The sequence below is a fragment of the Zalophus californianus genome, chromosome 10, assembly GCF_009762305.2.
Source record: "Zalophus californianus isolate mZalCal1 chromosome 10, mZalCal1.pri.v2, whole genome shotgun sequence".
Taxonomy (NCBI): Eukaryota; Metazoa; Chordata; class Mammalia; order Carnivora; family Otariidae; genus Zalophus; species Zalophus californianus.
Window position 1 is genome coordinate 113,415,948 of NC_045604.1, and position 15,074 is coordinate 113,431,021.

Below are 15,074 nucleotides of genomic sequence, written 5' to 3' on the forward strand. Positions count from 1 at the left end.
AGGGGTTTAACCTAACGCCTGGTGCGTGGTTCACTAGCCAGCAGCTGTACCTCGCTGTCATTAACATCTCCGTTAAGCAACGTTCTCCTCACGTGTGCTGGGTGGCAGGCTCTGACCCTGGCACAGGGGCCCAGAGGTGAAAGCGCCATCCATCTGCTCAGGAGGCTCCAGTCTGATGATGGAGAGAGACGTGTGGTCAGCTGAGCACACAGCACCACGGGACTAGTGACTTAGAAATGCAGACTAGAATGGGGTGCCACGCCCTGCCAAACAGACGAGGCCCAGGAAGCTCTGTGCTCCCTGAGTTGGCTGTGGCGCCCCGCGCCTGCACTTGGTGGGACAGGGCAACGGGCAGGGTCTTCCCGTGATTCAAGCACCTTTCTTTCCCCTTGTCCCGCAAGGGCCCCTTTGTGATGTGCATCCACCTGAAGCCCTCACGGAGGTGTTGGCGGTAGACTAGGGCGGCTCGTGTAGCTGTGACCGCAGACGCCCTAAATGCCCCTTAGCCCGCGACTGGGTGAACACGGCATGGCCCAGCTGACCTTTGGGTGGAATGCAGCCACTGAAAGAGAAAAATATAGGTCGATATGTATTGACTTGGAAGCTATGTAAGGTTTCACTAAGTGAAAACCAACCAACCGACCAACCAAAAAAACAACCCCACAAAAACCCGGTGGCAGGTCAGAAGGATTAGGGACTGCCCTGGTGTTCTGACAGGACGGGGACCATTCTGGAAGGATGCAGAGGGATGGTTAACCGCGTTCGGCTCAGAATTGCCCGGGGCGGGGGTAGAGAGAAACAAACTATAGTTCTTCAGTGTGACGCTTATTTCAATTGTATGTATCATTGCATCCATAATTTAGGAAGATGATGGAAAGAATTTGGAAAAGTGCAGAGGCAGGCAGAGGAAGAGACACCTGTTACCTGTCACCTCCATCCCTCCCGTCGCCCTCACTCCTGGGTCCCTGGCCTCCTATAACAGTGGGGCTTCCTCCCGGGTATGGGGACCCCCACTGTCTTGTCCCTCTGCGGCCTGAGCCCTCACAGCTGGCGGGGCCTGCTGGCCCACTCCTCCCTGGGGCAGGGATGGTGTGAGCTGGTACCCCTTCTTCCCTCAGCCAGCATCCCCAGCGCGCCCACGGGGCCAGGGGTGCTGCCCTGCGCACAGTAGGTCTCCAGGAGCTGTTCCCCGCCCCCAGCGCCGCGCGGAGGAGCCCTCCCAGGCCTGTTCAAGCCCCCCACACGGTGTGGCCGGTGGCGCTGTGCTCAGATGGGGGTGGGCAGCGGGGAGACCTTGGGGCTGGGGGCCGGTTTGGGCGCGGAAGGAGGCCGCCCGCCCGCCCGCGCCGCTGGGGGCCGCCCGCGGGCCGTGCCGGCCAGAGCGCGCCGTGCGCCCCGGGCCCCGCGCCGGCACACGCTCGGCGGCCGCGGCGGAGACACCAGCGGCGGCGGCGAAGGCGGCGGCGGCGGAGCCGGGCCCGGCGGCAGGAATGCGGAACCGGCGCGCGGGCTGAGGCCGCCCAGGATGGCGCAGGGCCGCGGGCGGCGGGCAGCCTGCGTGGGGCCCTAGCGCGGCGCGGCGGACGCTCCGGGCCCCGGGCCGGCATCCCGGGCGGCCAGCATCGCGGCCATGGCCAAGGAGCGGCGAAGGGCCGTCCTGGAGCTGCTGCAGCGGCCGGGAAACACGAGATGCGCCGACTGCGGCGCCCCGGGTAGGTGCGGGCCGGGTGGGTGCGCCCAGGGTCGTGGCCGGTCCGCGTGGGTGCGGGGCCAGGCTGGATGTGGGGCGGGGTGGGTGCGCCCCTGGGAGGCGCGGGCCCGGGTGGGCGCCGGCGCGAGCGGGTGCGGGGCCGGGATGGGTGCGGCCCGGGGTGGGTGCCGGCCTGGATGCCAGCCCCGGGGACTGGGAAGGGTGCTGCGGCGCCTGCGTGGCCGGGGTGCGGGGGGGGGGGGGGGTGCGGGCCCCGGGTGCACCTGCATGGAGCCGGACGTCGCCTCCCAGCGGCCCCGGGGCCTGTGGCTGTGTCGCCTCCCCTCCCCCCCGGGCTGCGTGTCTCGCTGTCACCCACGGACCGCCGCTGCCTTGCGAAACCTCGGCTCCGCAGAGAAAGAGGAAATCGCGCGGGCCAGCCTCTGCAGGGAGAGAAAGGGCAAGCCGCCCTGGGGGCTTCTGTGCGTGGGTGTGGGGGTCCACCTGGCTCCCCACCACCTGGAGGTGACGTCATGCCGCCCCCCTCGCCAGGGGCCACCCTTTTGCACGCGCCCTGAGCAGGGGGCTGGGGGAGGAAGCCTGTAGGAAAGGGCTCCCCTCTCCCCACCCTGGCAACTGGCTGCTCTGGGCAGGTGGCCAGTTCAGGTGGGGCCCCCGGGCAGGTGCAGCCTGTAACAAGCTCCCGGTCCACCTGCACCCACCCTCCCAGCAGGCATCTCCTGGACTTTGCTCTGGGTGGCCCTGCGCTGGGGTGATCTCCAAGGTGCCAGAGTCCTGAGGAGCTTCCCCTCCCTTCCTGGGGCGATTTGTCCTGGGATGGTCAGGAAAAGGAGAGGCCGGGCTTCCAGGCCGGCAGCACCCTGCTTCTGAGCCATCGGCAGCACCCCTAGTCCTTGCTGAGGGTGGGGGTGGGGCAGCCTCACCTGCTCATGTCACCCCAGGGTGGAGGGTGGCCCCACTCAAGGGCTGTTCCCCAGGCACTCCAGGGGGGCACTGGACACCCCACTGGGGGCTCCTAGGCCAGACTCCTCAGAACACACCTAGCACAAGCCCCCCAAGGAGGGGGCCTGCGTTTGTCCCGAGATGGCCGTCTGAGACACGCAGCCTCTGGGCACTCCAGAAGGGACCCGGGCACCAGCCCTCCTCTGTTGCCCACCCACTGGGCTGGGGGGTGGGTCTTTGGCAGCCCCAGGTCCTGGGAATCTGCTGGTCAGCTATGGTGTTGCCAAGAGAGGCCGTACCAGGAGCTAGAGTGCCCCGCAGCCGGTGGCAGTCTTCTCTGGAAGCCGGGCAAACTGCGGTGGCTTTTCCCCCAGCCTCCTGAGTCCCGGGGAGTCGCGGGGCCCACCCTGAGGGTGCCGTGGGGGCTGCATTGGCGCCGCCGTCGCGCTCTGCTCCTGCCCGCTGGCTGGCACCGCTCACACGCTCCCCACCTCCCTCTTCCAGACCTGCACTTTCCCTTGTTCAGGAGAGCCTCGGGCAGGGGGTCGGGGGAGGGGGGGCTGGCCCTGTCCCTCTCCTTTCCGGGTACACTGCTCAGGAGCAGCATCTTTGGACCCACAGCCTCCCTCCAGTGACCTCGCGGGGTGGGCAGGTGGGACAGGGGGCTTCCTGGCCTCTTGGGCCCTGCAGGGGCCCCTCCCCTCCCAGTGGGCAGTGTCATGCCCTGCCCCCCCCCCCCCCAGCCAGAGGCCACTGCCCCGAGGCAGGCACGCTGGGCTCCAGAGCGGTCAGTTCTTACAAGCCCAGCTTTCCCAGGCATTGGGCCAAGCCTCTGGTTTTTCAGAATTGGCCCATGACACCAGCATCTTGCCTTATCTCTCTGGCAGCCCTGTGGAACAGGCAAGATGCTGGCCATTGCCCCCATTTCACAGCTGGGGAAACTGAGGCTTTGGAAACTTGAGCCACCTTGGGGGATGTGGGGCTTCAAACCAGAGCAGGTCTCTTGATGTAGCCCTGCCCCCCCCTTGCTGGCCTTCCCCACTGCTCCAGGGGTGTCCGGGGCAAGGCCTGCTGCCCTGCTTCCTCCCTCATGACCCCAGTGGAATGCCCGCCCACAGTATCTGCTGCTTGGATGGAGCCATCTGGTCTGTCCAGGTTCTGTGCCACTGTGCCTACCCTGGCCCAGACGGGCAGCTAGGGGCCACTCTGTGGTGACATGGACTGGCTCATGGCTGCCCTGCCTGACCACAGCCAACAGGGAGCAGGGCATTGCCGGGGCCAGGGGGCAGGGCAGGCCTGGGCCACCTCTAACCACCATGGCCCTTGTGGGCCAACTGGCCAGGTGAGGACTCCTGGGAGGGAGGCAGCCTTGGGGTGAGGGAGTCCTTGCAGCCCCACAGGACTTGCTTCAGTAGCAGGCTCCCCTCTCCTTTGCGCGTGGGACCCAGCTAACAGCCTCCCGGAGAAGTGACAGGCCTGAGGGAGTGGGTGCGTTTGCAACCCTTTCCCCGGCAAGGCCTGGGTGGGGGTCTTCCTCTTGGGGTCACGGGAGGGGGGTGGGCCTCTGCATGTCCTCCAAGCTGCCTACCTAGTTGGAACAAATGATAGATTCTCTCCTTTGAGCCTCAGGTCTGATGCCCCGGAAGGACTTGGGGGCTCTCACGTCTTCAGTTGGGTTTGGCCGTGGGTGATAATCGTGTGGTCCTTTGATGCATGTCCCCTGGACATCTGAGTTACCTGGAAACACCCAGGTAAAGCCAATTCTGAGAGCACCTGGGCCTTCTGACGTGCACGGTCAACACCGTGAGGGAGTCCTCGTTTCTGACAAGACAGATGGTTTGAGACGGCTGCATGCAGGCCGGGCTGCTCTAGGCACGTTTCCAGAGCCAGGACCCAGACGGTCTGGCTCTGAGAGGCCTGGGGGGACGGTCCTTGCGGCTCAGCCACGACCCGAGGTGGTATCTGCTCAGCCAGGCAGGTGATCTCAGAGCAGAAGCTGCTCGCTCAGCCCGGGAAGGATTCGTGGCGGACATGACTCTCCAGAACTTGCTGAACTTGCTGTAAGCCAGGGCAGAGCAGCTTGGTTGGGGGGAATTCCAGGAATTTGGCCTCGTTTGGGAGAGGGTCCCCTGGGTGGGCGTGTGGCTGGCAGGGGGCTGCTGAGGAGTGGGCTGGGCAGGCAGCACCCATCTCTGGGGCAGCCAACCCACCTGGTTCTTGGGTTAAAAAAAATGATTATTTTTATTGTGGTAAAATATGCATAAAAGTTACCATTTTAACCATTTATTTGAGAGGGCGTGCGTGTGGACTTGCACAAGCAGGGGGAGGGGCAGATGGAGAGAGGAAGCGGAGACTCCCCGCTGAGCAGGCAGCCTGAGGCGTGATCCCACCCGAAGCTCATGACCTGAGCTGAAACCAGGAGTCCCCCTCCTAACAGTCTTAGGTGTGTGGGAGCATTGAATACACCATTCCCCCCCCCCCCCCCCCCGTCGTCTCCAGAGCCCTTAGCATCCTGTAAACCAGAAACACAGGCCCCCCACCCCCCGGCTCTGCTGTGTTTGTGGGTCTGACGGCTCCCGGACCTCGAGTGAGGGAGTCCTGCAGCGTTCGCCTTGTTTCTGGCTCATTTCCACACTCGCGTGTCCGTGCTTCTGTGATATGGACGCCCCACACTGGGCCCACCGCCCAGCCGCGGACACCTGCGTGGCTTCCCCATCTTGGCCGCTGTGAACGCGGGGCTGCGAGTCTGAGTCTCGGGCAGAGCCCGAGGAGTAGAACGGCTGGGCCACAAGGCGATTCTTGGTCTTGAGGGTTGGGGGGCCCTCCAGGCGGTGTCCCTCAGCTGGCTCTGTGCTCGGCCACAGGCCAGCAGGCCCCTGGTGCCCGCGCATGTATGGGGGGCTGGGGAGCAGCTGCCCCCCTCCACCCCAGCAGGGGAGGCTCAGCCACCCCTCTCTGCCATGCCGGAGACACTCACTAGGCTGAGATCGCCCCAGAGGGGACTCGGAGCTGCTGGGCGGGCCAGGGTGTGTGAGCTGGGCCCCGTTGTTGCGAGGCAGCGCCGTGAAGGCAGGCGGGTGACACTGCCCCGCCCTCCTCGTTTGCTGTTGACTCAGCCCTGCTCCTGGCCAGAGGCCTGCTAGCGCTGTTGCCCACACCTGTGAGCTGGCGGCTCGGTCCCATTACCCCCACAGAAGAGCCGCAAGGGGCTCCACCAGGCTGGCAGGCGTGGGTTTGTCACCTGCCCTCCTGGCGGCTGTTCCCTGTGGCCCCGTCAGGCCCAGAGCAGTGGCTGAGACCGGCTCTTTCCCCCCTTCTCTTAATTGTGTTAAAATACACATAACCTAGAACGGACAGTCTTAACCATGTGGGTGTGTCCGGTTCAGGGCCTTCACCGCCTTCACATCTGTGTAGCCAGCTGTCTCCAGAACTTTCCACCTTCACCGACTAAAACTCCGTCCGCACAAAACACGCCCCCCTCCCTGGCCCCCCCCCCCCCCGCTGCCCTCTGTGAACCTGACGACTCCGGGTCCCTCAGAGAAGTGGGGTCCCACAGTGTTTGTCTCGTGTCCGCAGGGCCAGCCCCATGGTAGCATGTGGCAAAATTCCTTCCTTTTTAAAATTGGGGTGCAGGGACACCTGGGTGGCTCAGTCGTTAGGCGTCTGCCTTCGGCTCAGGTCATGATCCCAGGGTCCTGGGATCGAGCCCCGCATCGGACTCCCTGCTCAGCGGGGAGACTGCTTCTGATGCTCCCCCTGCCTGTGCACTCTTCCCCGACAAATAAATAAAATCTAAAAAAAAAAAAAAAAATGAAATTGGGGTGCAATTCACATGGAGCATGATATTAGTGTTAGGTGCACAACCCAGTGACCCGGGGTTTGTGTATGTTGTGAAATGATCTCAGTAAGTCTGGTGAACAGTCTGTCAGCACACAGTTACAACTTCTGAGATCTACTCCCTTCGCGACTTCCAAATATACAACGCGTGTTATTGACTCCGGCCAGCACGCCGTGCGTTACTTCCCGGGACCTGCTTATCTTCTGCCTGGAAGTTGGTGCCCCTCGGCCCCCTTCACGCATCTCGCCCACCCCGCTGGCAACCACCAGGCTGTCCTCTGTGTCGGTGAGTTCAGGGGTTTTTTCCTCGGACCCACATATGGTATTTATCTTTTTCTTTCTGACTCATTTCACTTAGCATAATGCCCTCAGGACCCGTCCGTATTGTTGCAAAGGACAAGGTTCTCCTCTTTTTTGTGGCGGAACACTATTCCAGTGCGTGTGTACACACGGCATCTTCGATGTCCACTCGTCCATCTGTGGACACTTAGCCATTCCGTGTCTTGGCCATGGTGAAAGACGCCACAGTGGGCACGGGGGTGCGGATGACTTTCCTAGTTAGTGTCTGTGTTCCCCTCCACAAAAGTGGAATTGCTGGATCTTACCGTAGTTCTATTTTTAATTTTTTGAGGAACCTCCATGCTGTTCTCCGCAGTGACTGCCCCAATTTGCTTTACCACCAGCAGAGCACGAAGGTTCCCCTTTCTCCACATCCTCGCCAACGCTTGTTCCTTCTTGTCCTTTGGACAGTGACTGTCCATTCTGACAGGTGGGAGGGGGGATCGCACCGCGGTCCTGATGTGCCTCTCCCTGACGATCATGCTGAGCACCTTCTCGTGGACCTGCTGGCCACCTGTGTGTCCCCTTTGGAAGACTGTTCAGAGCCGCTTCTCAGTTTTTAATTGCATTGTTGGGTGTTTTTGTTGTTCTGTTTTGCTACCGAGTTGTGGGAGTTCTTTATATTTTTTTAGATATTCTTATTAGATATGATTTGCAAATATTTTCTGCCATTCCACAGGTTGCCTTTTCCTTTGGCTGATGATTTGCTGGGCCGTGCAGAAGCTTTCTAGTTGGATGCGGTCCCGTTGGTTTCTTTTTGCTTTCGTTGCCTAATCAAAGAATCCTCACCAAGACCGATGTCAAGAAGCTTACCGTCTCTCTTTTCTTCTAGGAGATTTATGGTTTCAGGTCTTACACTCCAGTCTTTAATCCATTTCGAGTTGATTTTTGTGTATGGTGCGAGGCTGTCCAGTTTTCCCAGCCCCATTTATTGAATTGGCTGTTCTGTCCCCGTCGTATATTCTGGGCTCCTTTGTCTTAGATTAATTGACCATGCATGGGTGGGTCCATTTCTGGGCTCTCTGTTCTGTTCCACTGATCTGTGTGTCTGTTTTTATGCCAGTACCATAGTATTTTGATTACTGTAGTTTTGTAAAATACTTTGAAATTGGGAAGCATGAAGCCACCAACTTTGTTCCCCTTTCTCACAATTGTTTGGTTTTTTGGGGTCTTTTGTGATTTTATACAAATTTTAGGGTTGGTTGCTCTATTTCTGTGAAAAACGCCATTGGACTTTTGGTGGGGACTGCATTGAACTGTAGATTGTTTTGGGTAGTATGGGTATTTGAACAGTATTAATTCTTCCAACCATGAGCATGGACTGTTTTTCCATTTACTTGTGTCTTCAATTTCTTTAAGGTTTTAATAGCATTCAGCATACAGGCCCTTCACCTCCTGGATTAACTTTATTCCCAGGTGTTTTATTATTTTTGATGCACCTGTCAATGGGATTGTTTTCTTAATTGCTCTTTCTCATGGTTTGTTATTAGTGTGGAGAAACAGAACTGACTTCTGTACATTGACCCTCTGTCATGTAACTTCACTGAATTCATTGTTCAGTTCGTGTGTGTGTGTGTGTGTGTGTGTGTGTGTGTGTGAGTGAGGGTACACGTGTGTGGAGAATCCTTAGGGTTTTCTACACATAATGTGTAGAAATAGTGAAATAATCTGCAAATAGAGACAGTTCTACTATTTCCCTTTTGGTTGTGATGCCTTTTATCAATTTTCCTCCCTCGTTGCTCTGGCCAGGACTTCCAGCACCAGATAGCATACAGGTGGAGAGAGAGGGCATCCCTGTCTTCTTCCTGACCTTACAGGAAAATCTCTCAGCTTCTCACTGTTGAGTGTGATGTGAGCTGGGGGCTTGACCTTCATGGCCTTTGTTGTGTTGAGGTACGTGCCCTCTGTACCCACTTTGTTCAGAGAGTTTCTCATAAATGGATGTTGAATTTTGTCAAGTGCTTTTAAAACTGCATCTGTTGAAATCATATGATTTTTATCTTTCATTTTTGTTAGTGGAGCATATCACATTCATTGATTTGTGGATGCCAAATTGATTTTTTTCTTCCTAAGGACATAGACGTTCATTGGACACGCTGCAAGGGGTCAGTGGGCAGGACAGCAAAGGAGAGGCTGCTCGGATGGATTTCTCGACCCAAACTTGCATCCCTGGAGTAAATCCCAGCCTATCATGGTGTGTGATCCTTTTAATGTGTTGTTGAATTCAGTCCGCGAATCTATCATTGAGGACTCTCGCATCTGTGTTCGTCAGGGATGTTGGCCTGTAATTGTGCCCTTGTCTGATTTTCGCATCAGGGTCGCGCTGGGCTCATAAAAGGAGTTGGAAGTGTTCCCTCATCTTCTATTTTTTGGTATTAATTGGTATTGCTTCTTCTTTAAATGCTGGTGGACTTCACCAGTGAAGCCGTCTGGTTCTGGAGGTGTGTTGAAAGGTTTTTGATTACGGATTCAGTCTCCTTGCTACTAATCCATGTGTTCAGATCTTCTACTTTTCCATGATTCAGTCTTGTATGTTCCTAGGGATTTATCAGTTTCTTGTTCAATTTGTGGGGAGGTAATTATTCATGATAGTCTCGTACGATCCTCAGTGTTTCCATGGTCTCAGTCGTAGGCCGCCTCTTTCATTTCTGATTTTATTGATTTGAGTCCTCTCTCTTTTTTTCTTGGTGAGTCTCGCTGAAGTTTGTCAGTGTTGTTTGTCTTTTCCAAAAAACAGCTCTTCGTTTCGTTGATCTTTCTATTATCTTTTTGTTTCTCTCTCTCTCCTTTTTCTTTTTAGAGCACACTCGAGTGGGGGTAAGGGCAGAGGGAGAAAGAGTCTCAAGCAGACTCCACGCTGTGCATGGAGCCCGATGTGGGGCTCCATCTCATGACCCTGACATCACGACCCTGAGATCACGACCTGAGCCCAGGCCAAGAGCCAGGCGCTTAATCAACCGCGCCCCCGAGGCGCCCTGGGCTTCCTCTGTTTTTTTTTTTCTCTAGTTCCTTGTGGTGCAGAGTTAGGTTGTTTATCACAGACCTTTCTCGATTCTCCGGGCCGGCGCTTGCCACTGTGGACTTCCCTCTCATCACAGTTGTTGCTGGGCTCTCTGAGTTGCTGTGTGTTGTATTCCATTTTCATTTGTCTCAATTATTTTTGGATTTCTCCCTTGACCCACTGGTTGTTCAGGAGCATGTTGTTGCATCTCCACACACGTGTGAATTTTCCAGGTTTCTTGTAATGGATTTCTAGTTTCACACCATGGTGGTCGGAAGATGAGTCGTGATTTTAATCTTCTTAAATTTATTAAGACTTGTTTTGAGGCCCAACATGTGGGCCTGTGGTCTTAGGTTTAGGTACTTGATCCATGTTGAGTTAATTTTTGTATATGCTGTTGGGTGAGGGTTCAATGTCATTCTTTTGCATGTGGGCCTCTTCCCAGTGCCCCTTGTTGAAAAATCTATCTTTTCCCCATTGAGTGGTCTTAGCACTCTTGTCAAATATCACCTGAGCATCTATGCGAAGCTTTATTTCCTGGTTTATTCTGTTCCACTGGCCAATATGTCTGTCGTTTATGCCAGTACCACACTGTTTTGATGACTACAGCTTTGTATTAGATTTTGAGTCATGAGGTGTGAGTCCTCCAGGTTTGTGGTTCTTTTTCCAGATTGTTTTAGCTACTCAGGGTCCCCTGAGATTCCAGGTGGATTTTAGGATGGGCTTTTCATTTCTGCAAACTATGTCATTGGGATTTTGGTAGGGATTACATTGAGTCTTTGATTTACTTTGGGTAATATTGACATTCTGACAGTATCAAGTCTTCTAATCCATAACATGGGATATGTTTCCATGTATTTATGTCTTTAATTTCTTTCTACAACATTTTATAGTTTTCATCATACAAGTTTTTTTTTTTTTTTTTACCTGCTTGGTTATTTCTTAAGTATTTCGTTGTTTTTGATGCTATTGTAAGTTGTTTTGTTCTTGCAATTTACTTTCAGATTGCTCAATCTGTATAAAAATGCAACTGACTGCAGCCCCTGGCTGGCTCAGTAGAGCGTTCAACTCTGGATCTCAGGGTGCTGAGTTTGAGCCCCATGTTGGGTGTAGAGATTACTTAAGAAATAAGTAAATAAAAATATATAAAAATGCAACTGATTTTCATGTGCTGACTTTGTATCCCATTACTTTGCTGAATTCGCTTACTCTGACAGCTCTTTTGTGGAATCTGTAGGGTTTTTTGCATATAAGACCATGTCGTATGCAAACAGATCATTTTGCTCCCTCCTTTCCACTGTAGATGCCTCTTCCCTCGTCCTCGTGCCTGGTTGCTACGGCCGGAGCTGCCAGTACCGTGTGGACTGGAGGTGGTGAGGGCAGGCACCCTCCCCTTGCTCCTGCTCCTCGAGGAGGAGTTGGCAGTCTTCCACCACCGAGGATTATGGTTGCCGTGGGGTTTTCAGAGACAGCGGGTACTGTGTGTGTGTGGGGGGGCAGTCCCTCCTGTTCCTGGCTTCTTGAATACCTTAACGAGAGCATCACGTTTGGTCAAGTGCTGTTCCTGCAGCAGTTGAGATAGACGATCGTGTGGGCTTCCCCTCGTTCTGCTGATGCGGTGTGTCACACTGGCGGGTTCTCACGGGGAGCCCTCTGTGCTTTCCATGATTAAAGCCGCTTGTTGGTGGTGCGTCGTCCTTAATGTGCTGCCGAGTCCTGTTTCCCAGTGGTCTGTTGAGGGTGTTGGCCTCCGTGTTCACAAGGGATACTGGTCTGTGATCTTCTCATAGTATCTCTGGGGTTCTGCTGGCCGTGTCGGATGAGTTAGGAAGTGCTCCCTCCCCCTCAATTCTTTTTTTTAAAGATATTACTTATTTACTTGACAGAGAGAGACAGTGAGAGCAGGAACACAAGCAGGGGGAGTGGGAGAGGGAGAAGCAGGCTTCCAGTGGAGCCGGGAGCCCGATGCGGGACTCGATCCTAGGACCCTGGGATCATGACCTGACCTGCAGGCAGACGCCCAATGACTGAGCCACCCAGGCAACCCTCCCCCTCAATTCTTTTGGAAAAGTTTGGGAAGGATGGTGTTGGTTATTAAGTGTTGAGTAGCATTCACCCGTAAAGCCATCAGGGCCAGGGCTGTTCTTTGTTGGGAATTTCTGATGACAAATTCGGTCTCCTTACTCGTTTATAGGACCATTCAGATGGTCCCCTTCTTCCTGATTTAGTCTTGGTGGGCTTTCTTTTTCCAGGAATTTGTCCACTTCATCGAGGTGACCCTGTTGTTGGTGTACGGTTGTTCACAGCACGCTCTCATAGACCTTTTTATTTCTGGGAGCAGCATCCCCAGCTTTGTGTCTGATTTTAGTGACTTGAGTCAGTTTCTTAGACCATCCAGCTCAAGGCATGCCGATTCATTGATCTTCTCGAAGAAGCATCTTTTGCTTTCATTTATTTTCTCTGTTGGTTTTCTTTTCTCTATTTCATTGATCTCTGCTCCAGTCTTTATGATTTCCTCCCTTCTGCCAGCTTTGGGTTTAGTTTCTTCTTTGCCTAGTTCCTTCAGTTGTAAGTTCGGTCGTTGGTTTGACATCCTTCTTGTTTTGTAATGTCACCATTTATAGCTACAGATTTCCCTGTTAGCACCACCGTTGCTACATCCCGTGTTCTGGTGTCGGGTTTTGTTTTCCTTCATCAAATTTCATTTCATTTCTAATTTCCCTTGTGATTTCTTCCTTGATCCACTGGTTGTTTAAAAGTGTGTTACATTTCCGCCATGTTGTGAATGTCCCAGTTTTCTTTGTGTTGACTTCTGACTCCACCCTGTTGTGGCCAGAGAAGATACTCTGTATGACATCTGCCTTTTAAAATCAATCTAGACTTACCTGCGGCCTCACGTGTGGTCGATCCTGTACAACGGTACGACGCCCCGTGGGCCCTAGGGAGGACTGCGTGTGCCGTCCTGGTCACGTGCTGCCTGGTTGGATCTGGTTGGTTGTGGGAAGTCCTCTGTTCCCTCACTCCTGCCGGATGTCTCTGTCCATCAGTGTGAGTGCAGCGTCACGGTCTCAAGCCGTCATTCGAGGCTGGCGATGTCCCCCTTCGGCTCTGTCGGGTTCGGCTTCCTACACTGTGATGTCTGTCATTAGGCGCGTGAGTGTAATTGTTAGATCTTGCTGTGCCGAGGCTTCTACTCACATAGACTGTCCTCCTTCGTCCCTGTGGCCTTTTCCTTGTCTGTCTGTCTGATGTCTGTGAAACCACTCCGGCTCTCTCCCGCTGGCTGTCCACGCGCAGTATCCTTTCCCATCCTTTGACTTCCGACCCGCTGTGTCTTTAGATCTCGGCCGCATCTCTCGTGGACGGCCAGTGGTTGTACCGTGTGTTTCTGTCCGTCCTGCCATTCTCTGCCTGTTGACTGGGGAGGTTCATCCCTTTACCTGTAATGTGGATGCTGGTAAGGAGGGACTTCCTTCTCCCTTGTGCCCTTCATGTTGTGTGTGGCCTACAGCTTTTTTTGGTCCCTCGTTTCCTGCATTCCTGTCGTCTTCTGTGTTTATGTGAAATGTTTAAATTCCCTCCTAATTTCCTTTTGTGTATATTCTATAGCTCTTTTCTTCCTGGTTGCCATGGAGATTACATTTAACATCCTAAACTTATAACCTTCTAAATCGAATTTGTAGTAGCTTAACTTCAGGAACGTGCAGAAACCCTGTTCCTTCACAGCTGTCTGTAACCTTTTGGTTGTCGATGTCACAGTATTTCATCTTTACACGTTGTGTGCCCCAAAACATAAATATTCATTCATTCATTCATTCATTCATTTTTTTAAGTGATCTCTCCACCCAACTGAAATCACGTGTGGCATGCTTCTCCGACTGAGCCAGCCAGGTGCCCCCATAAATAATAATTATTTTAAATGCATTAGTCTCTTATGTAGAAAACAAGATCTGGAGTTAAATACCAAAGTTGTAGTAGTACTAAGTTTTACATTAATAATTTTTTTTATCAAATGAGTTAGTCTCTTAAATCATATAGAAAACCAGTTTTAATACCATTGAATGCCAACTAACCATTGTTATAAAACACTAGCTTCTGTAGTTGCCATGTATTTACCTTTTCTGAGATCTCTGTTTCTCCATATGGCTTTGTGGTACCGCAGCTCTGGTCACAAACACCCTCGACTTTTGTTTATCTGGGAACATCTCGATTTCTCCCTCACTTTTGAAGGACAGTTTTGCCAGAAATAGGATTCCTGGTTGACAGTTTTTTCCTCTGAACACTTTGCATATATCAGCCAACTGTCTTCTGGCCTCTGAAGTTTCTTCTTTTTTTTTTTTTTTCAAGATTTTATTTATTTGACAGAGAGAGTGAGAGAGCACAAGCAGAGGGAGTAGCAGGGGGAGAGGGAGAAGCAGGCTGGTTCCCTGCTCAGTACCACTGAGTCACCCAGGCGTCCCAGGCCTCTGAAGTTCCTGATGAGAAATCTGCTTTTCATCTATTTGAGGATTTCTTGTAACAAGTGGATTTCCTCCTGCTGCCTTCGTGATCCTTGGGTCTGGGTTTTGGACATGGTACAGTTGTGTGTCTTAGTGTGTGGCCTCTTGGAGTTCACGGAGCCTCATGGCTCACGTCTCCTCACACCGTGATGTCTTCAGATCTTCTCCCTGCTCCTTTCTCTCTCTCCTTCTGTGTCTCCCATGCACATCGCTTGGCCCCTTACATTCTGTTTGCTTTTCTTCTATCTTTCTTTCTGCCTGTTCCTTGGCCTCCATAACTTCCATTGTCCTGTCTTCAAGGTCACTGCTTCTCTCTCCTGGCTGCTCAGATCTGCCTTTGAATCCCTCTGGTGAATTTTCTATTTCAGTTACTGTGCTTTTACATCCAGAAGTTTCTTTCTGGTTTCTTTGTAGGTTTTTTTGTCTTTATTCCTGTTTCCCTTTTGTCTGTCCGTTGTTTTCTTGACTTTCTTCACATATGGCATTTTTCTTCAAGCACATTAAAAATTTTTTAACATCTGTGTAATACGTCTGCCACTAAATCCTTGTTGGGACAGATTCTGTTCATCTGTTCCTTTGAATGGGCCATGCTTTTCTGTTTCTCTGTATGCCTCGTGACTGTTTTTGTTGGACATTTGAAACTAATAATGTGGGCACTAGGAAATCAGATTCTCCCCTCTTCCCAGGGCTTGCTCGCCTAGTCGTTGTTTTTGTTTTGTTTTGATTGTTGTAGACTGTCTGCCAA

General features: G+C 53.3%; 1 protein-coding gene across 5 annotated transcripts in view; it reads left to right on the top strand.

Moving 5' to 3' along the window:
- The window catches only part of ADAP1 (ArfGAP with dual PH domains 1), a 72,634-nt gene that overhangs the window by 16,680 nt on the left and 40,880 nt on the right, over positions 1 to 15,074 (top strand). The window contains exon 1 of one of the 5 annotated variants that reach the window (XM_027612662.2): positions 1,419 to 1,712. The exons of 1 other annotated variant lie outside the window; for it this stretch is intronic. In XM_027612662.2, coding sequence (XP_027468463.1) covers positions 1,631 to 1,712 — 82 coding nt within the window. In that variant the 5' untranslated portion in view covers positions 1,419 to 1,630. Of the gene's footprint in view, positions 1 to 1,418; positions 1,713 to 2,196; positions 2,216 to 12,805; positions 12,984 to 15,074 lie in introns of those variants that run through there. 3 more of the 5 variants (XM_027612664.2, XM_027612667.2, XM_027612666.2) reach the window with 3 other exon arrangements.